The following is a 25,022-nucleotide window of genomic DNA, read 5'->3' on the forward strand; positions in this document are numbered from 1 at the left end:
CTGCAGATTGCATCAAATCAAGGTTTCACAATGAAACCAAACCTGATATCTGTTGTCCGATCACGCTATTGCAGAAAACACAATTGCAAATGCGATTTCTGTAACGCAAACATGAAAATTACAAGAAATATTTTGCTAGAAAACCTGGAACGAGACTAGTAGTTGTAATCAGGGTTGGGTATTTTATCCATTTTATCCATTAAATTTGATTCGAACCATTATTTGATTTTCCGAATATCGGTAAAGTTTCGAAACAAAACAAATAATAAAAATAAATATCCATTAAAAACCAAGCAATTCACAAATACTAAAATTTTAAGAACTGGATATCCGCTCAGCTCCGACAGCTATATAAATACATATATATTGATTAAACGTAGAGTTTTAAATGTATGAGTTTATATAATTGTCATTTTAACGTATGATTTAATAAAATTTATTCATATTATTATTTATAAAAGTATTAAAATAAAAAAAAAAATAAAAGAAAAATTTATGATATCACCAAGACATTTCCGGTTAACCAAATAAATTTTACCCGGTTTTCTATTTTCTTTTTTTACTCGTCGTATAAATAATTAGCTTTACTAACACCACACACACGAAGTGTGTACTGTTCATTTATTAAATAACTGAATCAATAACTGAATGCTCCTCATGCGGCCGCGTGGTAGAAGAGCGCCAAACTCAAAACCACCACCTCTTCCACCTCCGCGCGCAAGACACTCCTCTCACCCTCGTAACCGCCGATCTCCAACCCCCCGCGCAAGCGCAACCGTCTCCCATCGGCGACGATGAAGAAGATCCGTTCGAGCCCACGGGGTTCATCACCGCCTTCTCCACCTGGTCCCTCGAACCAAACCCGATCTTCGCTCGCTCCTCCCTCTCCTTCTCAGGCCACCTCGCCGAGCTCGAACGAACCCTGGAGCTCGCTTCGAATTCGACGAACTCGTCGTCGTCGACGGTGGTTGTGGATAGCCTTAGGGCTTATATGCAGATCGTCGACGTGGCGTCGATTTTGGGATTGGATTGCGATATCTCCGAGCATGCTTTCGAGTTGTTTAGGGATTGCTGCTCAGCTACTTGCTTGAGGAACAGAAGCGTCGAGGCGTTGGCTACTGCTTGTCTTGTTCAAGCTATTAGAGAAGCTCAAGAGCCTCCCAACTCTTCAGGATTCTGTCTAATACCTTTTGCTTTGCTTTGAACAATAGGAGATCTCAATTGCATCCAATGTACAGCAAAAGGAGATTGGGAAAGTACATCAAGATCTTAGGAGAAGCTTTACAGCTAAGCCAACCAATCAACAGCAACTCTATATCAGTTCATATGCCAAGGTTCTGCACTCTCCTTCAACTTAACAAGTCTGCTCAGGTGTGACCACTAAACTTTTACTTTTCTAAATGCTATTACCTTTTCTGATCCTAATGTGTCTGTATTCTCCTAGGAGCTGGCAACGTATATTGGAGAAGTGGTGATCAACAAATGCTTCTGCACGCGTAGAAACCCCATCAGCATCTATCTATCTAGCTTGCCAGCTTGAAGACAAACGAAAGACGCAAGCGGAGATTTGTAAAATAACGGGACTAACCGAGGTAACTCTACGCAAAGTCTACAAAGAACTCTTAGAGAATTGGGACGATCTTCTCCCGTCTAACTACACACCAGCCGTCCCACCGGAGAAAGCATTCTCCACAACACGTTCGACAACTCCTAGAGCCGTGGATCCATCGCCTGAACCGAGTTTCATGGACAGAGACAAGCCATCGGTTAAACCCATTGAAAGTTTAGATAATGCACACCAGCAACAGTCCAAAGGCAAAGAAGATCAGTATTAGATTAGTCTTCAGTGTGAATGTCTCTTCAGTCTTTAGTTTTCAACCATAACTGAAAGCAGCTACTCTTGTCTTTACACGTAATGCATCTTGGTTACACGACAAATTCTTGATCGTTATTCTATGGTAATATATACAAATTTATGGTCTAATTGGTGTGACAAATGCAATACATTCTTTGTTACGGTTTATACTTCGGTTAGCAATTGAATTTGGTTTAACCTTATGACGGTGGGAAGGTATTTACATTCATGCGCAAAGTATGACGTGTTACAGATAACGACGAGCGAGGGGATACTTTCGTAATATCACGAACAAACACAAAGATCAGCGATCTGCGCCGTCGATTATCACCACGTCACCTATCCTCGTCTCACAAAATCACCGGCTCGGATTCGTTTTCGATTCACCTTCTCTCTTAAGATTTGTGTTTCTTCTCTTCCATCGTTCTTTCGACTTTCATAGCAACGAAAAAAACAAAAAAAAAAAAAAACTAGGGTTTCTGGTGTATAGCTCGTTGAGCACAAGCTCTCGGGGGTGGTTTTGATTCGTTTTCACGAAACAGCCTTCTTTGATCTCTCCGGTAAATCTTCGGATTCATCCTTGTTCTCGTTTCTGAAAATCGATCGGAGAAAAAAATAAAAAATAAACAGAGGTTTGCGTTTTGAGGTTTATAATCTATACACATCAGTGGATTAGGTTTTATACGGTGTCGTTTCGTATGGATGAGATCTGGGAGAAAGCCGTTGAAACGGCGTTGGGCGGCGAAACGGAGCCGGAGACTACTCGCGTCCTCACTCTCGACGGCGCAGTGAAGTGCGCCAAGGGCCTATTGCCGCGTCCCGGGATTCTCGAGAAGTATCCAAACCTCGAGCACTTATCTATAGCCGGCGTCGGCGTCTCCTCGCTCGATCGGTTCCCGCGGCTCGGGAAGTTGCAGAAGCTCGTGCTATCTGACAACAGAATCTCCGGTGGGCTTGAGTTTTTGGTTCGGGCGGGCTTGGGCTCGCTGCGTGACCTTGATTTATCGAATAATCGGATTGGGCTTTTTGAGGATCTGTTACCGTTGGCTGAGCTGGAGCTCGTGTCGCTTGATCTGTATAAGTGCCCCGTGACGAAGATGAGGGACTATCGAGCTAGGGTGTTCGGGTTGGTTAAGAGTTTGAAGTATTTGGATAAGATGGATGCTGAGGAGAATGAGATTCCGGAGTCTGATGATGAGGAGGAGGATGATGATGATGATGATGAGGAGGAGGGGGGGGATGATGGAGATGATGGTGAGGAGAGGAGAAATGTTATTAGCAATGGACGTAGTGAAGTGGTTGTTGAGGTTGATGAAGAAGAGAGTGGAGCTGATGATGACGACGGAGATGAGAGGCCTGAAGTGATGAGTAATGGGCGCAATGAAGAAGATAGCGGAGCTGATGATGAGGAGAGGCCAGAAGTGATGAGCAATGGGCACAGTGAAGGGGCTGATGAAGAAGAGAGCGGAGCTGATGATGATGATGATGGTGAGGAGAGGCCAAATGTGATGAGAAATGGGCGTAATGAAGGGGTTGTGGAGGGTGATGAAGAAGAGAGTGGAGCTGATGATGACGACGGAGATGAGAGGCCTGAAGTGATGAGCAATGGGCATAGTGAAGGGGTTGATGAGGAAGAGAGCGGAGCTGATGATGATGACGGAGATGGTGATGAGGAGAGGCCAAATGTGATGAGCAATGGGCGCGATGAAGAGGTTGTGGAGGGTGATGAAGAAGAGAGCGGAGCTGATGATGATGACGGAGATGATGGTGAGGAGAGGCCAGATGTGATGAGCAATAGGCACGGCGAAGGGGTTGTGGAGGGTGATGAAGAAGAGAGCGGGGCTGATGATGACGAAGGAGATGATCCAGAGATTGATGCTGATGGCGAAGTGACTGCGGGAAGACAGTCCAGTGAGTTACGAGATGAGCATCTGAATATGGATGAAGAAGAAGATGATGATGATAGTGATGAGGAAGATGAGTATGAACAGGATGGCTTGATTGTTGATGATACAAATGAAATTGAGGAAGAGGTGAGCGAGGGCGAGGAAGAGATGGAGCAGAGGGTGAGCGGTTTAGTTGCCAACGGAGCTCAAAATGTACTTATGAATATTGACGAAGAAGAAAATGACGAGAGTGGTGAGGAAGATGAATATGAACCGGATGGTTTGCTTGTTGATGATACACATGAAATAGAGGAGGAAGATGGCGTGGAAGAGATGGATCTTGGTGTGCAACATGGGAATGAGTTGCTGAGGAACATCTTGGTTGGAGAGATTGAACATGAGCAGGAAGAGGATGATGACGACGAGAGCTGGGAAGAAGAAGAAGAAGAAGAGGAGGAGGAGGTGAGATTTGTTTCCTTGTGTGTTTATTATGATGACTGTATTTTTGTGTGACTAACATATGGGTTTTGACAGGAGCATGGAACAGGAGGCCGAGCTCAGTCTATGGCAGAAGCAGTCCAAGTAGACGAGGAAGATTCAGACGATGAAGTTCAGGCTTTGTATTCAATTGCATCATCTAACCTAAAGAGGAAGAGAGATGAAGATGACGATGGAGATTCAGTTTCCAACAGCGATGATGATAATGGAAGCGATGATGTTTCAAGTGATGATGAAGATGAGTAGTAGTTTGTGTTGAAGCAAAAGACGTTGGGATTTTAAATGGCAGTTAGGAAGTCTGGTCTTTTTGCCGCCTCCAAACACTCTTCAACTTAACTTTAAAGGCCAATTTGGCGGAATATGTATGGTTTTTTAAAAATTTTATAAACTTAAGGCAAAAAGATGTTCGTTACATAACGTGGGATTGGGGTATTGTAAAGCTTTACTATGCAAGCACGTGGGGGAAGATGTGATGCTCTTTAGTTTAGTGTAATCGGACGGTCCATGTCAAATAGATCATTCTCATAATAAAGTGTGCATGGATATACGTGTGGGCATCAGGTCATCACAAAGCATGTACCTGAAACAACAAAAAGAACAGTATGCTTGATGAACAGAATCTGCTTACGGTTACCTCTTCTCCTAAGCCATCTTTCCTTAAAATTGGTCGGATTAACAATCAATCAAATTACATTGACATGGAGTCTGACATAAACATCACTGATACTTTGAAAACGTATGTCTTGTGTCAGTTCCAGACTTCCAGTTAAGGAATATTGTGTTAATAAATCGAAGATTGAGTGATTTAACTGGAGCTGGTTTGCTTGAAAGCGTCTGGTCTTCATCATCTTTTTGTTATCAATCATGAGGAAGAACATCTAACCTTTTTTGTTCTCAATCAATCCGTGTTGCTTGGATTTCCGGGCGGCTACCGCGATTTGATCATGGGCCTTGTACTAGCCCATTTATCATCGTTGGCCGTTATCCAAAGTCGGCAAATAAAACACAGTAGAAGGTTTATCTAGAGGTTGTGAGAGTCAAATATTTCTCCTAAAATAATGATTATGTACTTTTGACTTATTTTGGTCAGGAAAAATTAGAAAAAGAAATAAATTTGTTTGCTCAAAAATATGGAAGAGTCGTGAAGTACTTTAAGGTTCCAATGGATAATAGAAAAATGAACAAAAATTATGCATTTTTATTCATTGGAGAAGAATTTTTTTTCTCATAAATTCATTTTCCATAAAAAATCTAGAGGAGTAGAGTGAAACCCACCTGCTTATAATTTGACTAAAAATACTTAATTGACGTGAGAAACAAAAAAAATCACCATAGTTTTTTTTTTTTTTTTGAAAAGAACAAAATCACCATAGTTATTTCTCTAAAACATGTGGTCACAAAATTTTCATAGGATCAGACGATCAGCTATCAGCAAATGGAATTTCAAGTTTATTGTCATTACCATGTTAATGATATTCACATTTTTAGCAAAAAAAAAAAGTCACCAATTGGAGCCTAAGTGGATATATCACACAAATATTTTGAAAATTTTATTAAATTTTAAAAACAAAAAGATTTCATCAATAAAGAAGAGGCAAACCAGCCACATAGACCACAACAAAATCACATGCTGCTACGCAGAGTTAAGGATGTTATGGTTTGGTTAATGGAATTGATAACTCAACTTTCTTTCAGAATCTCTCTATACAAAAACGGTTCTACAGTTTTGTCAGTCTCTTCCCCATTTTTTAGTTTCTTAAATAATTTATATCACAAGAACCTCACTGATAGACTGTCACTAATGGTTGCCTAATACTACTTACAGTAACCGTGATTCAACAATACTAGGGTAACTATGATGTTTGAAATAGTCAGGAGAGAGATAACAAGATTTGATTATGGGCTATGTGTTAGCCTCATCGCTTTGTGTCAGCCCGGTAACCTTCATGGGCTGTTATCAAAAGTCAGCAAATAAAGTAGACGATTTATCTAGAAGGTGTGTGCCAAATATTTCTCCTATAGAAAAATAATGCGTTTCTGACTTTCTTGGTCAGGCAAAATTAGAAAAATAAATTAAAAATACAAAAAATATGGAAAAGCCGTGATGTAAATCGCCTGGAAAATTCAGATTTTTTTCCCCAATAAAGTAAAGGGAACCACCCTAAAGTAAACGTGATTAGGTCTGACAATGAAATCCAACAACCCATATTAGCTGTCCATTATCCTTTAATTAATTTTAATTTTATCTTTATTTTAGTAAAACAACCGCCTCTCATTAAAAACGCCCCTAAACACGTACCCCACATAGACCGTTGATCTTATATCTAATAATACGATCTCGTCCGTCCATTATTCCTAACACTGTGTATAAACGTAACGCATTGATCTCTTTAGGATTACATACCCGCGTTTCTTATGATCCATTCAACTTCTTCTTCATCGCTATTCGCTAGATTCTCTCTGGTACGTCGATGTCTCGAAGTCTCTCCGATCTTCGCAAATTCTGCTCTCGATCTGCAGATCGGGGCCGTATCCGTATGTATCTAGTGGATCCGGTTTAAATCGCGGCGAGAAGACGGATCGTAGCGGCTGAGACCTCCGTAGATCGGTTTATTATGCATATGGTAGCTGGATCTGATAATTTGATTCGTTTAATTCGATTGAATCCCTTTGTAATATTGTTTGTTTGTTTGTTAATTTCTGATCTCGGCCGCGAATTTCGTCGGATATGTGATTTTTGTCTGCGGTTTGATGAGGTGATGACGAATCCGAGGGGGGGAGCGATCGAAGAGGAAGAGGATGGGAGATGTGTGAATTGATATGAGTTTTAATATGATGGGATGATGTATGAGATGTTTGTTAGGGACGATAGAGCCTGATGATGATGATGATGATGATGATGATGATGAGGCTTGAGTTTCTGAATTAGCATCTTTGTCATCCGACCTTTGCCATGACAGGTGCGCTTGCATGGCAGGTCACACCAAAAATCCTTAATAATAAAAAAAAAAATAGTTTCGTGTTGGCTGAGGGGAGTTCGCACGGGGGACTTTTTTATTTTATTTAGCCCGGGTTCTCCCCTCACCCTTTGTGTCTTTCGCACTCGCTTTGACTATCACTCTCTGATATCTCAAAATCACACAAAATATCTCGACCCTCCTGACATACTTTGAATTGATTCGGATCGTTACTATCGGATCTGGAGTCAAGCACGGGCCAACAATACTCTACGGAGACCAAAGGTACTTCCAGTTATTTATTCACATTATTATATAATCACCTCAAGTTTTCATTTCTCATGGTTAAATTATCATAATCGATCTCCGAAAGTACTATATCGGCCAAGCATTGGTGTTAATAATTTGAACGAGTTATCAATATCGTCTACAACTAGGTCTTACAGTTTACTGTCTTTCGCAATTGCAATCCGATTTATATGTTACTTAGTATGGATTGGATTTTGAGAATTTGTATCCACCTTTATTTTTTGATAACTCGAAAAGAATACTAAATAGTCATTACTTTGTACCATATTGTAAGCATATCGTTCTCTAACATTCTTAGAGTTGCAAATGGCTTTGAGGACTTTTGAAGGAGAAGTTTTGTTTTCGATGAGGTATCTTGCACAAGTGTCAGATGTTTTGTATGTTGTCCACAGCTCTTGTTTCTTTACTGAGAGTTGTAGTTACAATGTTTGCATTAAACTTTTGCATGTTATAATCGGATTTTGTTCTGTAATTAGTGTTACAGTTTCTATTTATACATTGAACCTTTTTTTTATCTTAGTTCCATCAATTGGGGTTTAATGTGATTATTTAATAATTCAGAAATGAAAATTGTTAAATGTTAAGCAGGCTTTACATCTTTGATCCATATCTAATTTGATAATGGACTTTTCTTTGTCGTGCATAGGGCTCTTTTGCGGTTGGGTTTTTGCTTCCACGGGGTGAAAGTTTGAAAAGCCCATGTGCCTTAATCACGCGGGAAAGGTTTGTATTATTAGATCTGTAAGCTCAAAATGGTAGAGCTCTCGGTATGAGAGGTTGGTGGTTCGAATCCACCCAGATCTGTCTGTCTTCCTCACCCTTTTTTAGATTTAACTGATTTTGAATTTCATTTGTTATGATCTTCTGCATTGGCATTTGGCGCTAGGGAGCGGAATTTGTCATCGGTAAGCAATGACGATAAATAACTATGTAACTTGGATCACAATCAACTAAGCAAAGACTTTCATCCACTTAAGGAAAAGTCTTCCTAATACATGTATACTTTTCTTTCTTTTTTTGATAAAATGTGAAATTTATTGTTCTGTGTAAAAAATGACCATTTACAAGACTATAAAACTCTAAAAGAAATCTTTACAAAATATAAATTTTTCCTGCCATGGTATTATCTTGTGACCGCAAACCATCTCTGTATCAGTCCAGCCAACTTATGCTCAGACTTATACCGAAGGGATGTGATTATATTCCTCAATGCCTTGTCGACGATTCGAACCACTTGCTGCACTGTATGATAGCCAGTCTGATGTCTCTCTTTCCACACATGATAGATGCAGGTTTGAAAAATCATTTTTACCAGGATCTTGTCTAGCAGCTGAAGGTTGTTCTTGCTCACAAACTGCAAAGTATACATCCAATCTGGATCAGTTCTGCTACCTGTAAGTCTGTTCGCAAGAGTATCCCATACCGTAAATGAGTAGGGACATGCGAAGAAGATATGATCTCTAGTCTCATCCCTCTCTCCACAAAGAACACAATCCTACTGAATCCTCCACACTTTCATCCTGTCACCGGTAGATAATCTGTTTTTCACAGCCAACCAATCAATGGAGGAGAACCTTGGCACTCCCAAATAATCATCAACATGGGTTATACTTATATGTATGTGTTTGGTTTTTGATGAAAATAATAATGTGGAGAATTATAAAGCGCATAGATCAAAAATAAAATGGGAAGGAGTAAAATTCATAGATTATATACTTTAGGACTGTTCAAAAAAAACAAAAAAAATATATACTTTAGGATTCAAGTGGAGATGGAAAATGATTGTGATGGATCAAAATTGTTTACTACGAAAGCAGTAACTAATCCAAATTTTCATTCTCGAAAGTTTTCTAGTGTTATCAGTTACTCAGTTAAACCACTATCTATTAAAACGTAGCAATTAGCTGTGACCAAACCCATACATAATTTGGAATGTTATAGCTTGAGTTTATTTTCTTGTTGATGCTGTTACTTCAGTTTCCTTACCTCCGGTTGTGTTTGGTGGTGGTGTTGGGATAACAATGTTACACATTAATTGGCTTATGGGGTAACAATGAATGCTAAAGTTTCGGTATGGCAACGACAAGAACTGATGGGGTATCTGCCCAACTAAAACCTTGACCAAACTCCATTAATGTATAACTTCTCTCTCCGATAATTTTGCTCTTATGTAACTTAAGTTGTTTGTCACTGTGTCTTGATTTTGAACCTTTCTAAATTACATCTCGTGTTTGCTTCTATTGTTTTCAAGTCCATCTTGAGTAAGATAGTTCCGTGGGTTTCAAGACATATAACTGTGCCTGTCAATATGTCTTGGTCTCTTCAAAATGAATTTTATGCTTTACTAGAGGACTAGACTAATATTGTGGGGGTTCTGATTTGCTAGAGAATTTATCGTTTGTGTTGAGCAGATTCGAAGTTTGATTATTAACAAAAAACTGGTGACAAATTCTCTATAGAAATATCGGGCTTCTTTGGGCTTAGAGGTTGGTACACGAACAATTAATCACATATATATACAGAAAAATACGTTTAGGGTTAGATCCAAACTAACTACACAAAAGTACTTACAGCGATGCGAGTCATGTGTTATTACAGTTCTGGAGTAGTCTTCGCGGGACTCATCTCAGTTTAAAACGCATCGTATTATTCAGAAATGTAGTTGGGAATGTTGTCTGTCTTTTCTTATGTGATGGTCTTAGCTAAAACTACTCCAAAACTGTAGACATCGAAGTATAGCGAGTCCAAACAATCTAATAATGTTCTGTACTAGTGTTGTTAAGTTTTCTGAGTCTACGCCAACCACTTCTGAATTTGTCACCCAAGGTAAAACTTTGTAAATTTATTACTGAACCATTTTGTTAAAACGTGAAATAAGATTAGGATTTTCCAAATGTATCATCACCATATCTGTATTAATGAACTTTTTTCATCTCGTCTTTTTATAACTAAGAGCATCTCCAAAAAAAAATTAATTCTATATTTGAAGTTTCTAAAACTCTATATTTGAAATTTAAAAATGTTATTTTTCGAAAACAAAACTTCAAACTTAACTTCAAAACTATTTGTATTTTATAATATGAACCTTATATTTGTCATAAATATCTTGAATTCATAAAACTTTTGTAAATAACTAGCATATATATAAACATATTACAACAAAATTAATTAATAAAATATTCTATAAAAATTTAATTAAAAATAACTTAATTAATATTAAACTTCAAACAAATACCATATTGTTTAAAATGATTTTCGTAATGCATATATGATTTATTAGTGCATTTTAAAGTAAAAATGGCTCTCCTCATTTTTACTTTGTAGATTACGAGCTAAAAGTTGTTGAAATCGGATAATATTGATACTTGTAAATACATAAGATCGGAACAAGAAAGTAAGAAAGAAACATAAAATATTTCTAAAAGACTAATTTTTTTCGATGATTTTAATACTCGTGAATATATTCGATATGAACAATAAAGAATTGTATGAAAAGGATATCAAAAACAACAACAACAACTATCTTCAGTTACACAAAAAAAATTAGACAATATTTGAAAATTTTGAAGGTTCCGGATCAAACTTATCTGACTATTAGTGTTGTTGTAATATTTAAATTTGTGTAATAGTTATGTCTTCATGTAATTTAAAAAAAAAACTTTTTTGTTAAGTTTGTTTTGTATATTATTGTTGTCTAAATCTAGTTTAAAATATTTTAAATCTTATTTTAAAGTTTTATTTAATTTTCTGTGTAAAATTTTAAATCTGTAAACAAAAAATAAAATATATATGAGATATAAATTTTTTAAGGTTTAAAACAATAAACAAGAAAATATTTATGAATCATAAATGTGATGTGTGATTGTAGAGATTAAAATGCAAATAAAATATGAAACTTCAAATTTGAAGTTCTTTTTTTGAAAGCAAATAACTTCATATTTGAAGTTATAGAGTGTCTTTTGGAGCTAACCATCTTTCTTTGCAGATCTAATTTATTTCAGTTAAATAAACTACCAAACGCCAAATTTGTTAATTAATTATATATATTTTTTTGGTCAAAATAATTAATTATATAAAAATAAATAAAATACTAGTAGTTATTATTTACTATTGACCAACCAATGGGCCTTTCACATAAACATATATGGCCCACTGTTTGAATACAAATTTATTAATTTTACTTACCACATAAATGAGTTTTGGGCAATTCTCATAAAATTACTACTATTTTTTTATCACAAAAATAAACCACAAGGATTATATGGGTTCTGAACATTTTGGATTACGGACGTGCAACAGGAGCTTCTCAGCTCTGCACGCTGAGATGGAATGTTTACTTTGGGCAGCCTCATGTATGAGAGACATGAGGATAACTTTGATACGGTTCGAGACGGATTGCTCGGATCTAGTTGACATGAGTACTAACCCGATGGATTGGCCAACTTTTGCGACAGAGATTGAGGTGTTCCAGAGAATACATGAGGACTTCGAGGATGTGAGTTTGTCTCATATTCCTCGGAGTAGGAATGGTCGAGCGGACACGCTTGCAAAAGAAGCCAGGAGCAAAAGATATATTTTTTCCCATATAGATCAGATCCGGACAGACGAAGATGCTCCTCGGAGAATCGTCTGCTCCTCGGAGAATCGGCTCGTCTGCCACCACTTGATCTAGTTTACATGGGCAGTCGACAAAAAAAAAATAAACCACAAAAAGAAAAATTATTAAAATATTTCATTTAGTAGGTAAAAGGACTCTTGTACCCTAAATATATAAAAAAAATAAAAATTAAAAAAAAATTAAAAAAAATTAAAAAAAATTGATTTTTTTTTATAGTTTTAGATTATATGTCAATTTCGAACTTTTTTATAAAAAAATCTTTTCGAATTTTTTTTTATTTTTATTTTTTCAAATTTTCTTTTTGTATTTCGAAAAATACTTTTTGAAAATATTTTTAAAATTTTTATTTTTATTTTATAAAATTTTAAATCCCAATTTCAATCTCAAATCTCTACCCTTTAATTCTATATCCCAAAGTTTGGATTAGTTAATCCTACGAATATAAGTATATATTTACTTTTTTAATAAAATATTTTGATCATTTTGATTCTTAGAATCTATATTTGTGACAAAAACTTTTTTACTGGTATCTTGGTGTATTTCCCATTAGTTAATGTCTGCAAAATCATCTTTCCCACGTTTCTAGCCTTTTTAGCCCTTTAAAAGTGGGAATGATACTCGCGTGACAACCAAAACTTATCCTTCTCTCTTTCTCTCTAGATCACTCATACAAAGAGATCCATATTATCTTTGACCAAAAAAAAAAAAGAGATCCATATTATCAGGTTAGATTCTCTATACATTTACCACTTAACGAACTTATATTTTCATTTCGTTTGTCTAAAAATCAAGTTTCTTGATCGTACGTACGTGTTTTCAAGGCTTCTGCTGTTTTCAAGACTCTCGAGACGAGTAAACTTCATAAATTTCATTTATTTATTTATTATATAAATTAACTTTTTAGTTGATATTTACTGAATTTTGCAAATATATGTTTAGATTCACGGCCGTTTATTAGAATTTTGAAATGAAAAAGAACTTTAATGGTCGAGTTATTATTATAACAGATTTAGCTATAATGTCAATGTTAACTAACTAGTCATGAAATTTGTAATAGATGCTTTGAATTATATATGTTTCTAGAAGGGCTATGTAATAGATGCTTTGAATTATATACGTTTCTAGAAGGACTTTATTTTTTTTTCTAGAGAATTTTCATATACAGTATGTTTGAAGAAGATTCGAACTTAGATTATTGACAAACTGTTCACCTCTTTGTAAGATCTCCATGTTGTATAAAGCTTAGATTTATGTTCCATTAATTATCTAATAGTCGATCAAATTTACTATAGCTGATCCTTGAATCTAAAATAACTCCTATCGGATTAAAACTGCTTATTCTTGCTGTCAACTTAGAGCTAAAGGATTGTTAATGTCAAACAAGTTCAAGAGAAAGAATGCTCACCAACTTGATGACGATTCTCAGCAAGATAACAAGGTACACGAAGCTTTTCTCTCTTTCTTTTTTTCACTATGTGGGAGCATTAATATAAAATACCAAAGTATTACTAAATATAACCTCTCCAAACATTCAGGTTAGCAAATTGAGATCTGCGTTAGGACCGCTCTCGGGACATAGTTTAGTTTTCTGCTCTGATGCTTCCTTGAGGAGATATTTGGATGCTCGTAATTGGAATGTCGAAAAAGCCAAGAAAATGATTGAGGAGACTCTTAAGTGGAGATCAACATACAAACCTCACGAGATCCTCTGGGTAAATTTAACTTAAATGTACTATACCGGATTATTTGTATCTTTTTCCGCTTTGAATCATCTCTTCTTCTCTCCAGCATCAAGTAGCACATGAAGGTGAGACCGGTAAAGTTTCAAGAGCTAGTTTTCATGATCGACAAGGTAGAGTAGTGCTTATAATGAGACCTACAATGCAGGTAAGTAAGCGCATTTTCACATATTTATCTCATTTTAAAAATATTTTTTAACAAGTTTTAAAAACTCTCAATTAATATTTTATAAAACAGAACTCAACATCAGCAGAAGGTAATATCAGGCATTTGGTTTATCTTCTTGAAAATGCAATCCTCAATCTTCCAAGGGGACAAGAACAAATGTCTTGGCTCATCGATTTCACTGGTTGGTCTATGGCCGCTAATGTCCCTATGAAAACAACACGGGACATTGTCTACATTCTCCATAACCATTACCCTGAGAGACTCGGTATGGCCTTTCTCTACAATCCACCAAGACTATTCCAAGCAGGCTACAAGGTAACATCGTCATTAATTAAACAAACTCATTATCAAAATGTCACTTTTTTTTTTTTTAAGAGCCATTCATTTTACCTACTCTTCTCCATGTAGGCTATTAAGTACTTTTTGGACCCACGCACAGCTCAAAAGGTCAAATTTGTGTACCCAAAAGACAAAACAAGTGATGAACTGATGAAATCACATTTTGATGTTGAGAATCTCCCCAAGGAGTTTGGAGGCAAAGCAACACTAGCGTATGATCATGAGGAGTTTTCAAGACAAATGTATGAAGACGATGTCAAAAAGGCAAAGTACTGGGGATTAGAGGATACGGAACCAAACGGCTTCCATGCAGCTGATGTTGTTTCTGAGGCCGGCCACTTCTCTTGCATAAGCAGCTAGCTGAGAGTTGAATACATATGTATGTATAACGCAGAAAGAAGAAGACACAAGATAAGAAAAATAAAGGTTTAATTATTCTCATTATAACTAATAAGGTTCCTCCAAAGTCCTTGCTCTTTTGATAAGTAGTGAGCCAAATAGCAGAAATTTCTTGTCATAAAAGTTTATGTATGTGTTAGTCTAGAGAATGTTACCTTGTGTAATTGTTTGAAAGACACTTGGTATAAAAATGTACATCTATCTTGTTCTCAACATCTGGGACAGTTCTGAAAGCCTTTTTGCTAGAGCTGATGGATAAGCCAATATTTGTAAAGTGGTTCTCCGTGTCAAGAACTGACAAGCCCTGTTTCAAAGACCGTTAAATTTTTTTATCACATGAGATTCTAGTGCTGCATTGGTTGGAGATTACAGTATATATAGAACTAGTGGTATTCCGGCGCTACGCGCCGGGTTTATATATTTTTTTATATGAATTTACAATTTATGTTATAATCTTTTTAGTAAATAGAATATGTTTAAAATACGAAAATGAAAATACGTTGAAAGAGAATAATACATTTTCGATATATTTGATCGTTGTTAGCGACTATAAGGTATGACTTTGTTTTGATATTGATTAGTTCAAAATGGAATAGCGTAAGTGGTTGTGGCTAATTGATTTAATAAAATAAAATAAATAACCGATAATAATAACAAAGTTAATTTAGTTAAATTTTAAACATAAAATAAAATTAGATGTTTTATTTAGAGAACATATTTATAAAGTACCATGTAGATAATATATAGAAAGAACAACACTAAAAAAATTTATTTTATTTAAGTAACAAATAGTATTTATGGGCGGATGAGTAAATGAATAAATAATATAAATTTCGTTCCTTGAAAATCAGCCGTTTTGCTGAGACAGTCGATGCAAGATTGGCGAGCCATCTTTTTCAGTGATAATGTGAAGAAAGGAAGTGAGTTAATCGGTGTTGATTGAGTCATTTTTGTCATTAGGCACTTTCAGTTATTGAGCTGTGGGTATAAAGTGTTCATTTTTATTAATGTAATGCTAGCCGATCTAGATAACTGAGGTTCAAAACTTTTCACAAGCAAAAATATCAGTTATTAGGTCACAAAAGCTAAGACTCACGTTAAAAAAACAATAGCCCAACATCCATCGATAATTTTTTTTATTTAACAAAGATTCTGACTCTGAACAGATGCTTCTTGATGTTGTTAAACCTTCTTCTTATTTTAATTTTTGAAAGATCTTTCTTCTTATTTTCATTTCAAACTGCTTCTTGCTTTCTCTCTTATGTTCCTTGATAACAAAAAGCGTTATATACAAACTTATACACATTTTGGAGTTTGTTTTTAGGTGCCCCTTTCTTATCCGAGTAGTTGTTCTCAGAGTTTAATATTCAAGTGTGTTTTGTTTTTTTGTCACCACAAAAGTTATCTAAATACGTTAATACCCAGAGCTTGGAAACAAATGTCAACCAAAACTTGGATGGATTAAGATGAAATATTCTTTTATTGATTTAGAATATAGGAAATGTGAAAGTAGAACCATAGATATTTTCTTTAAAAACACTAAATGAAAAAAAAGCTTGCGAGAAAGTGGAAGAGTCTTCACTTGGCTATCTTCAGCATCTATGCTTTGGGTTCCTTCTTAAGCTCCCTCTCTGTTGTTGAAACATGTGGCTCCTTTGCTGAGCTCCCGACTGTGTTTTCCTCAGTTCCTGTTGTTTCAGTAAGTGGAAGCCACCACTGCCGGTGGCCTGATCAGTTGCAGAAAGCTTGTGGTTTTTTGAGCAGATGCAGGACACACATGAGGCTCCTGGCGTATCGTCACCTAGGTTGTTGTCCCCGCCCTGTCCAAACGCATTATAAGATGTTAGACTGTATGTTAAAAGGAGAAGTACATAGTATATGAAAGAATTGGTAAACACGTAATGCAAAAGTTGCAGTAGGTCTAAGCTGGTGACGATCAAAGAAACATGTGTATAAAACTAACCATGAATAGATGGATGATAATAACCAAAGCATAGAGGCCCTATTCCAAATCTTTTTTAAGATCGAAGATGTTGCTGATTTGTTGCACCGCTTTATAAATAAGAGAATGTTAGATAAAAAACCGAAGTTGTTTTGGATATTATTGTAATAGAAAATACTTTCACATATCTCATTAGCAACAGTTTTCTCAAGCAAGCAATCATGATCATCCCAAGTGATTTGATCAAGCTTTAAAGAAGCAGGACTAAGCCACATCTGTAGTATGACTAATGAAGGTGAACACATAGGATGGACAAAAAAATGCAACCCTCCAGGATGAGTATTTTAACATCTCAAAGAGAGTTTCATATGTAGGCTTCAGATAAAGCCTCATTATGTAGAATGAGCCTCTCCATCGTCACCTAAAGAACGCTCGTTCATCGAGAGAAATCTATTGAAGAATATCAATCAAAATACAAAAACAAAAGATTTATTGGGTGCATCCTCAACCCCAAGATATTGCCTAATGAGTTTCTAGACTTGCTCTCTGTTAACATCATATTCTTTGGCTAAAGCAAGCAGTAGATTCAAACGGTCTTGATGAAGCTAGAGGATAGAGTTTCCCTAAAATCATTTTGAGGGTAAGTAAGAACATGGAAGAAGCAATGTAAAAGATAGTTTCTTACCTCTTGAAAGTCAATAAGAGTAGTGTCTGAGACACCAGTTTTATTCACTGATTATGCAAAGATAAAATGGTATCAGTTCAGTTACCTTCATCAGGTAACATCAAACCTACTGAGCTTGTAAACAGCTCCCTCTTTCAGCATATGTGTTTAAAAGTGTTAAGGCGATGAACAAAGATGGAACCTTGGAGAAGCATTGTCTCTGTTCCTTCTTGAATCAAAAAGCCTGCCATAAGAACACACCAAACTTGTAACCAAGAGACTTTGGAAAGAAAACAAACAAAAGCAAAATCATGTGACTGATACCAAAAACATACGCAATCACCAAATAATTATGGTGGAGGATACCAAAGGTACAAAAGGACATGGACTGTGTTGGAAGTATGCTTTTATAAGAGATGAGTTCACAATCTGCGACAACAGCTGCCTTTGGGGACTTTCTAGATATCTGATCTTTTCGATTGAATTTCCCACAGCTAAAATTCTACCACATGTCTGAAATCCACATGCTTACTGTGAAAGCCAATCTGTTTTCACTATGTAAGTTTTGATTTGCTCCTGTTGAAAGTTGTTTCTTGTCAGATTCAAATGATCAAATCAAATGATTTCTAGCCCTAGCGGCTGCTGTCTATCTATTGGAACTTTGAGTAAGAGGTAATTTTGCAGAGATTTATGTCGAGATGAAGAGTAGATCTGAACAATAAATATATGGTACAAAAAATTTGAAGAGTTAAATCATGCGTTACAATTGATGGTAGAGTTTTGGAAGCATTAAAAGAATCGTGGAAGTGTAAAGGGTGAAGCTTAGTTTTTTTTTTGCTTTAATTTTGGTGTTGGTGACGACATATCTTGGCCTCCGGCCAACTAAACACTCGTTACGGGCCATGGCCCACTTTCCTTTGCCGCTAAAACGAAATCGAGAACACACGAAAAAAGAAGAGGCCACGTGTCCAAAAAACGCCTATCCTTGTTTGGTGACGTGGCGGCCTGAGGTGGGAGAAAAATCCCCTTTATTTATATAGATAGATTAGTGTTATGTATGACCTAGGAGAGAGGCCCATCACTATAAACACGAATTTGATCCAACAACTCACAATACAAACAGGCCCAATTGATGCCCTAGATATATAATAAGATAACAAAATTTGAAACTGCGAGACCAATCTCAAAAACCCTAGAAAAGAAGATGTTGCGGTTCCTGGGAAACACCACCTTGGCTAAGAAGGTAATGGAGAGATGTTTGTAGCAAGGGGATGCTGCCGTTGCAGTATCGTGATTTTTCATCCGTGAGTGAGAAAGGTATCCTCATTTTTATTTGCATATCAAAATCTCTCCTTCAAGTCAAGTTTTTCTTTTTTGTGTTTCTTGTTTCTAAGTTTTGCTGGAATCAAATTTTTTTCTTTTTTTTTTGGTTTGTTAGCTGTCTCGAAAATTTATGGATACTTCTTTAAAACGGTCTTTGGTGGTGCTGGAATCCTGCTCGGTATGTGGTTTGTAAGCTTTTTATTTATTTATTATTTTTTAAGAAACAATCTTCTTCTTCATAAACCTGTTTGTTTGGTTTTTCTTCTTCAGCTCGTGTGACAACAAGCCCCTTCTCAAGCGGTCTTCAGGAGATTGAAGACGATGTTTTTTTTTTTTTTTTTTTTGAAGACAACTTAATTTCATTAAAACCTTAACCTGCTTGATTACAACGATTAGAGGGAATTATACATCCTCTTTAATTGAAAGCATAAACTACAACAATGTAAAATAAATGAGATAATTCTTCAACCGAAGATGACAGCTGATTCGAATCAGAAGGCTACCTCGACGATTGAATACGATGTTAAAGAGGTAAATAACCAAGGGACTGGGTTTAAAGGTCTTTTTCTTTTTCTTTCTTATCTTTCCTATATAATTCTTCGTCTCTCCATGTTTCATTTTTTGTCGAGTTGATTTCGTCTGTGAAAGAAGAGTTACAAGTGATGGTATTTGGCTGTTGGTGTGTGTGTTTTTTTTTTCATTGTTTCTGTTATGTCTATGAACATGGTTCTGTCTTTAATCTTTTAAATAAATCTCTTTTTTTTTTGTTTTTAGATAAAGACCCCAACTCACACCTACCACTATATATAATGTTCTTGTATGATGGATTGCTGATGTGAGCCTGATGTCCTGTTCTCGAATTTATTCACAACAGTTAAACTTTTTGGATGATGTTTGCATTGCATTGCATGGATCAGTTTCTATGCATCTGACAGACTATATAAAACCTCGTTCAGATGTATGCTTTTGTTGCAGTTGTAGAATTTAACAGGCTGTGTGTCGTCAGAGGATTAACAACAAAAAAGTCTAGATGAATACCAGAATATCTTTGAGATTCTTATTTACAGTGTCCTTTGCATTTTCTTTAGGAGGAGAGTTTGCACACCATTTTACTCTAATTACAAACGTGTAAAAGGTTGGACTGTGTCTAACAGTTCAAAATGAACAAAAGGTTATCAGAAGAGGAAGATAATTTAAAAGCTGGGGATTAGGATCTCCTCTTCTTTGTTTTCGTTATTACACAAATAAGTAGTAGACAAAACACCAAATATGTTTGCTTATCTAAGAAGAGTTTCTCCTCCTTCTCCTCCTCTTCCCACGAACAGCACAGAGGTAGTAGTAGTAGCCTAGACATCAATCATCCTTCTTCTTTCCCTGAAATATAACACAGTTATTATTACACAACCAAGTCAAGGGATAAAACATAGCCTAGATCGAGTTTCACCAAACATCAAACAAACACATGCATACCAAATCAAGAAAATAAAAACACTATGTTTAAACAAAACTTTAGTTACCTTATTACGCTTAAGGTAAATTTCCCCTCGGATACGCTTTTCCTCGTCCTTCAAGAACTTGTGTACTCTTAACCAATGCTCTCTCATTGGAACGAGGAATAAGACATAGTTACAAGAATGTTTGAAGCATCCATACATACATGAATTCAAAGAACCTTACTTATGATAGATTGGCCGAACCATCCTCCCATAAATACAAAACCAAGAACAACTTTGTTCTGCTCCTCCCATCCATGCTTAAAACTCGAGGCCACGGATGTAAACCCTCTCCGACAATACTGCAGACATCTCTCGATACAGACAATACAATCACGAATAGATATATATAGAAGGAAGGATCCGGAATATAAAAAAAAAAGTTCTTGCTTACCTTGGCGCAAAGCTTAATCATCTTGTTCCGCTGTATACGTGGGTGTAAAGTTAGGGTTTCTGCTTCGGGAATCTTGTAACACCCCAATTCTGCGTTATTAATAAAATGGGTTTAAGAGATTTTGACCCAAGTCATTAAAGCCCATTAAAGCTCATTAAGGGGACACGTGGAGTAGAGGAAGGAGAACACAGTTTGAGATGGACTTTTGAAAGAAGGATCTCGATCGCATCTGAGTTAGAAAGATCATATATGGAGTTATTCTTAATAGAGGACATGTCAGGGAAGCCATAGAAACTGACGTCTATGTCTCTGGAGTAATGACTTTGTTGTGATGAGCTTTGCTTCCTACGCAAGCATCAGAAGCAGCAGGGAGGTTGAACTGTTTTGCTGCAGCAACTTCAAGAGAACGTGGAAGGTTAATTCGGGTGCTGATCTGACTAAAATTTTGTATATATGTACGGGACACTGCAGACTCATGATTCAACGGTGGGATCTAAACGTGGACGGTCAGTTTATTAGTTATTCATGTATTTCTGAACCGGTTTGGTACATTGTGAAACAGAGTGGTATGTTGATGGATCGTCTTGTTTGGTTGGGAAAATGAGCTCGGACTGAGCTCATATTTGGCAGGAGCCTTATGGACTCGTGGATATATGTTCGACTATAAGGAGAGAGGGTCTGGAGTTCGGGAACATGGAAAACGAGCGGTACAATGGATCTGTCCAAAGTTAGAGAAAATGAAAACTTGTCAGTCAAGTGGCTAAGGTGAGGGATTTATGGGAGCATAGTTCATATTTTTCTGTTATACTACATGAGTTATAATATGTAGGCTTAGATCTGATTGTTAGTTAGGAATTGTATGATTCTATGATTATATGATTTTAATGTCTAATAGAATAAGTTGCGTGAAATGATGATTTGTTTATATGTATGACATCTATATAAGAAATAATATGATGAAATAAATGTGTAGTATCCGCTAAACTATATTTGCGAAGTGATTTTGCCACATGTCCTTTTTACAATCAATTTCACAAAACAAATATGACATGACTACTAAAATTGATGACATGTTTTATAGCTTAATATGACATGGACAATTGCATTTAATGTTAATTTATATTTTTGGTAAACTTTTTAAAATATGGTAATAACTCATATATTACATTTAATGTCAATTTATATTTTTGGAAATTTTTTTAGAATATGGAAAGAACTCATAAATTATCATTAAAATAAATATATTCAAATATGGCATTATTAATTTCGAAATATAATTTAGTTATATAATTTTAAATTATACAATTTTATTACTAAAATTTTCAAAAATGTATACAATTGTTTTAGAAAATTATAAAATTTAATCGTAAAATCATTATTTTCTTATATATCTACAAATTTTATAAATATTTTTTAATTTTAATTTTTGGTAATTATGCAACTTTTACAAATTTATTTAATATATTTAATTAAAATAAATAGATAGAAAAATCTATCTAAGATTATAATTTCAAATATATACATGCATATTCTTAAATATAATTTTTATGTTTAATTAAATCAAATTTATATTAAAATATTGATACGAAAAAGAAAATTTACAATATTAATAAAAATTTATTTTAAAATATAATTTATATTTATCTATTAAAAAATATTTTAAATTTTTTTACTGCTCATGGTGCATGAAGACACCTAGTAAGTATATACAAAACGATATAATGACTATGGTATAATGGAAATGATATGTATGGTATAAAATGTATTATATAATATGAGCATGTATGATGTAAGAGAGGAAGAATCGAGCTATGGGCCGTGGTCTTCCCTCGAAAACTGGACTGTGTTGGGCCGACGGGTTACATGCACACGTCATGAACAGCTGATGAGCCCGGTATGGGAGTGCCAGTTACGGCTGCCTCCACTCATGAGGTTCTTAGCTATCACGAGGATAGTATCATCACGATTATGGCTGAACCCAAAGATATATGAAAGTCATCACGAGGATGACTATATGAATGTCTTGCTTAGTAGGCAAGAATATGTATGCTACAACTTGGAAACGAAACCAAGTTGTGTGGTTGTTAGTATCTAAGTTTATATGTTATGATGATTGTTTTATAGTAGTAAAATATGTATTATATTTTGATGCGAGTTTCTCATTGAGTAATTCATTATTCACTCGTCATCGTTGTCTTTTTCAGTATTTTTTTTTTGTCATCAACTTTACAGATTCATATTGACTCTGTGAACCACACTGGTAGATTTTGATCCATGTGAACTACAAAAGAAGTAAGAAGATCTTTTTCAGTATGTGCAGATGCGATTAAAGTTAGGACACAAGAAGTAAGGTTTAAGCAATCAGATTGAGTGTTATAAACCTCTTTGTTTTTTTTTCTTGGATATTTTTAAGGAAAAAAAAAAACTCAAGGGTTTATTGAGTCCAATAAAAAGATTTTATTTTTCTTTTTCTTGTTATTATTAATTTTAGTGTATAATATTTACATTTCATAATATAGATGTATTTATTAAAAAAAACCGTTTAAAAAAAAACACCAAAATATTTTTAAATATTGACAAAAATTAGAAAAGATTTTTATTGTGAATTTTTTTGATAATACAGTGGTCCATTTACAACTAATGAAGTAGTTTAAAGCGGATTTCTAATTTCCAATATTATTTTAAAATCACAAATAAAATTTGTTAAGCTTTAGACTGAAAGCATATAGTTATACTCATTTCAAAATTTAAAAATATTTTATTGTTTTATTAGATGCTTTTTTGTTGGTTACTGGAAATCATGTGAGGTAATTCATGTTCTTAAAGTAAAAATAGATTTAGCTAATATAAAATATTTTATTTTAAATGATTATTAGTAAGTGAAATGACATATATGGTCGAGTAATCTAAAGGGACAATCGGTAAAACGACACAACACAGACATTATATTCAAAGAAAAAAAGACATTCCAGTTGGATCTTGTTGCCTTTGATGTATAGTATATTTTTTTCTCTTTCATTCTTCTTTCATCTTTGGATACGGTACGGCCTAAAGAAAAGCTCACGTTAGCTTTGCTAAATCTGTAACTAAACCACGTTACATCGTACCTTGTATTTGGTTATTAATTACTTTTTGCTTGTATGCACAACCTTGGCACATGATTTTATATATAGGAAGCAACGTGCTTTACTAAACCACTTACTTATAAAATACATGCAAATGGAGGTTATAGATTAGAAGTCACGTGAGTTGAGAGACATGACAATTACAAAGTCGAACACTTAGTGTCTTGGGGTAATCGTTAGGTTTCGTGTGTCATGAAGCAAAGTGTCAAGTTATGTGTATTTGAGAGAGAAGCATCTTTGGGAAAGCGGTGTGGTCGTCTTAATTGAACAAAATAACACCAATCTCAAGACCGATCTGATTCTCTTTGTTCGCTCTCTCTCTCTAAGCCCCATTCCTGATGTTTCATCTTAATATTCATAGTGTCATACCCTTTCTGGTCACACATGTTTTTGTCTGTTCATGTTTGGCGGTACACGCCCTCAAAAAGGATTATTGTATTTATCGTGATGTGAAACTCAGTTGATTGTTTTCGTTAAACTATAAACTCACTGGATATGGTCAATAACAAATACTATAAGTTGATGACACCGCATTTAGAGTACCCTTCTTTCCGATTAAAAGAAAATGAAAATTTGTATAACTTAATATGTTATGTTGAACCAAAATCGACATAACACATTGAAAATTGATTTCGCGAAGTACCCGAATGACGATCCGGCTACAAACGTATTAAGGGGAGTGTGTTAATAATCATAATTATGATCACCACAAATAAGATGTTTTTAACTTATAAAATACGATAAAATAAAATGTCAGTTTAAAACTAAAAAATGGCAGTTCGAAATCTTACTTGAGAATCTGATTTTGGTTATCGGTAATGAGTCTACTTACCCTTTTGATTTAATCTGTTTTCCACTTAGATCAAACTCAGCTGTTTTGCGTTTTGTAGAACTATATATATTCTCTATATTACTTTTTACTTTGTGCAAAACAAAAAAAAACAACAAGATGGATCTGTTAGTAACGTAATTACAACGTGATTTGATCCAACTAAAAAAAAGATAAGCAATGAAGAATATAAGATCTTTTATAGAGCTACATAGTGTATTCATTTGAAGGGTTCATTCTCTTTGTAACCTTTTATTTTATAATTTTATATTTGAGTTGGAGGTTGCTTCTTTGACTAACCAATAGATCTATCTCTCGCCAAGCTAAAGAAAGAACACAATGTTATTGCTTTAAAAATCATTGTAAAGTATCTCACTTGGGTCACCTTTACCTTTATCCCTTTAATATGTCACTTCTAACTCGAGCATTGGCTAGTTTTATTCGTTAGCTCCTTAAAAGTACCGACCTTGGCGATTAAGATAT

At 35.2% G+C, this 25,022-nt stretch overlaps 2 protein-coding genes, 3 long non-coding RNA genes and 1 pseudogene across 8 annotated transcripts; 5 read left to right on the forward strand and 1 right to left on the reverse strand.

Moving 5' to 3' along the window:
* Nucleotides 1-628: 628 nt before the first annotated feature.
* Nucleotides 629-2,023, forward strand: LOC106354048 (annotated as a pseudogene).
* A 222-nt stretch (nt 2,024-2,245) lies between these two features.
* On the forward strand, nt 2,246-4,786 carry LOC106450574 (acidic leucine-rich nuclear phosphoprotein 32-related protein). Of its 2 annotated transcripts, none has more exons than XM_048745053.1 (2): nt 2,246-4,209; nt 4,274-4,786. In XM_048745053.1, exons 1-2 carry the CDS (start codon nt 2,554-2,556, stop codon nt 4,325-4,327), a joined length of 1,710 nt encoding a protein of 569 aa, XP_048601010.1. In that variant the 5' UTR covers nt 2,246-2,553; the 3' UTR covers nt 4,328-4,786. The 2 variants fall into 2 exon arrangements, with proteins under 2 accessions (XP_048601010.1, XP_022550151.2); XM_022694430.2 differs by having other exon boundaries at nt 2,246-4,203; nt 4,276-4,786.
* A 1,345-nt stretch (nt 4,787-6,131) lies between these two features.
* Nucleotides 6,132-8,574, forward strand: LOC106450513. The gene is made up of 2 exons (XR_007318219.1): nt 6,132-7,481; nt 8,152-8,574. It is a non-coding gene; the product is annotated as an uncharacterized LOC106450513 (long non-coding RNA).
* A 4,154-nt stretch (nt 8,575-12,728) lies between these two features.
* LOC125580528 (phosphatidylinositol transfer protein 3-like) lies at nt 12,729-14,984 on the forward strand. Of its 2 annotated transcripts, none has more exons than XM_048745056.1 (6): nt 12,729-12,848; nt 13,480-13,561; nt 13,659-13,835; nt 13,912-14,010; nt 14,101-14,346; nt 14,440-14,984. In XM_048745056.1, exons 2-6 carry the CDS (start codon nt 13,496-13,498, stop codon nt 14,728-14,730), a joined length of 879 nt encoding a protein of 292 aa, XP_048601013.1. In that variant the 5' UTR covers nt 12,729-12,848; nt 13,480-13,495; the 3' UTR covers nt 14,731-14,984. The 2 variants fall into 2 exon arrangements, with proteins under 2 accessions (XP_048601013.1, XP_048601014.1); XM_048745057.1 differs by having other exon boundaries at nt 12,839-12,975.
* A 1,246-nt stretch (nt 14,985-16,230) lies between these two features.
* On the reverse strand, nt 16,231-18,173 carry LOC106450399. 2 transcript variants are annotated; one of them, XR_007318220.1, is made up of 3 exons: nt 17,700-18,173; nt 16,733-17,619; nt 16,231-16,589 (listed from the first exon to the last, which is right to left on the reverse strand). It is a non-coding gene; the product is annotated as an uncharacterized LOC106450399 (long non-coding RNA). The 2 variants fall into 2 exon arrangements; XR_007318221.1 differs by having other exon boundaries at nt 17,711-18,172.
* Nucleotides 18,174-18,407: 234 nt separating this feature from the next.
* On the forward strand, nt 18,408-20,051 carry LOC111201830. The gene is made up of 3 exons (XR_002654772.2): nt 18,408-18,692; nt 18,814-18,876; nt 18,969-20,051. It is a non-coding gene; the product is annotated as an uncharacterized LOC111201830 (long non-coding RNA).
* The last annotated feature ends 4,971 nt before the right edge of the window (nt 20,052-25,022 follow it).

This window comes from Brassica napus, chromosome C1 (assembly GCF_020379485.1).
Source record: "Brassica napus cultivar Da-Ae chromosome C1, Da-Ae, whole genome shotgun sequence".
Taxonomy (NCBI): domain Eukaryota; kingdom Viridiplantae; phylum Streptophyta; class Magnoliopsida; order Brassicales; family Brassicaceae; genus Brassica; species Brassica napus.

Bases quoted from the DNA above. Each gene is read 5' to 3' on its own strand.
- LOC106450574 (XM_022694430.2), top strand. From the start codon at position 2,554: ATGGATGAGATCTGGGAGAAAGCCGTTGAAACGGCGTTGGGCGGCGAA. The intron at 4,204-4,275 runs GTGAGATTTGTT...GGGTTTTGACAG, and splicing joins AAGAAGAAGAGGAGGAGGAG to GAGCATGGAACAGGAGGCCG.
- LOC125580528 (XM_048745056.1), top strand. From the start codon at position 13,496: ATGTCAAACAAGTTCAAGAGAAAGAATGCTCACCAACTTGATGACGAT. The intron at 13,836-13,911 runs GTAAATTTAACT...TCTTCTCTCCAG, and splicing joins AACCTCACGAGATCCTCTGG to CATCAAGTAGCACATGAAGG. The intron at 14,347-14,439 runs GTAACATCGTCA...TTCTCCATGTAG, and splicing joins TATTCCAAGCAGGCTACAAG to GCTATTAAGTACTTTTTGGA.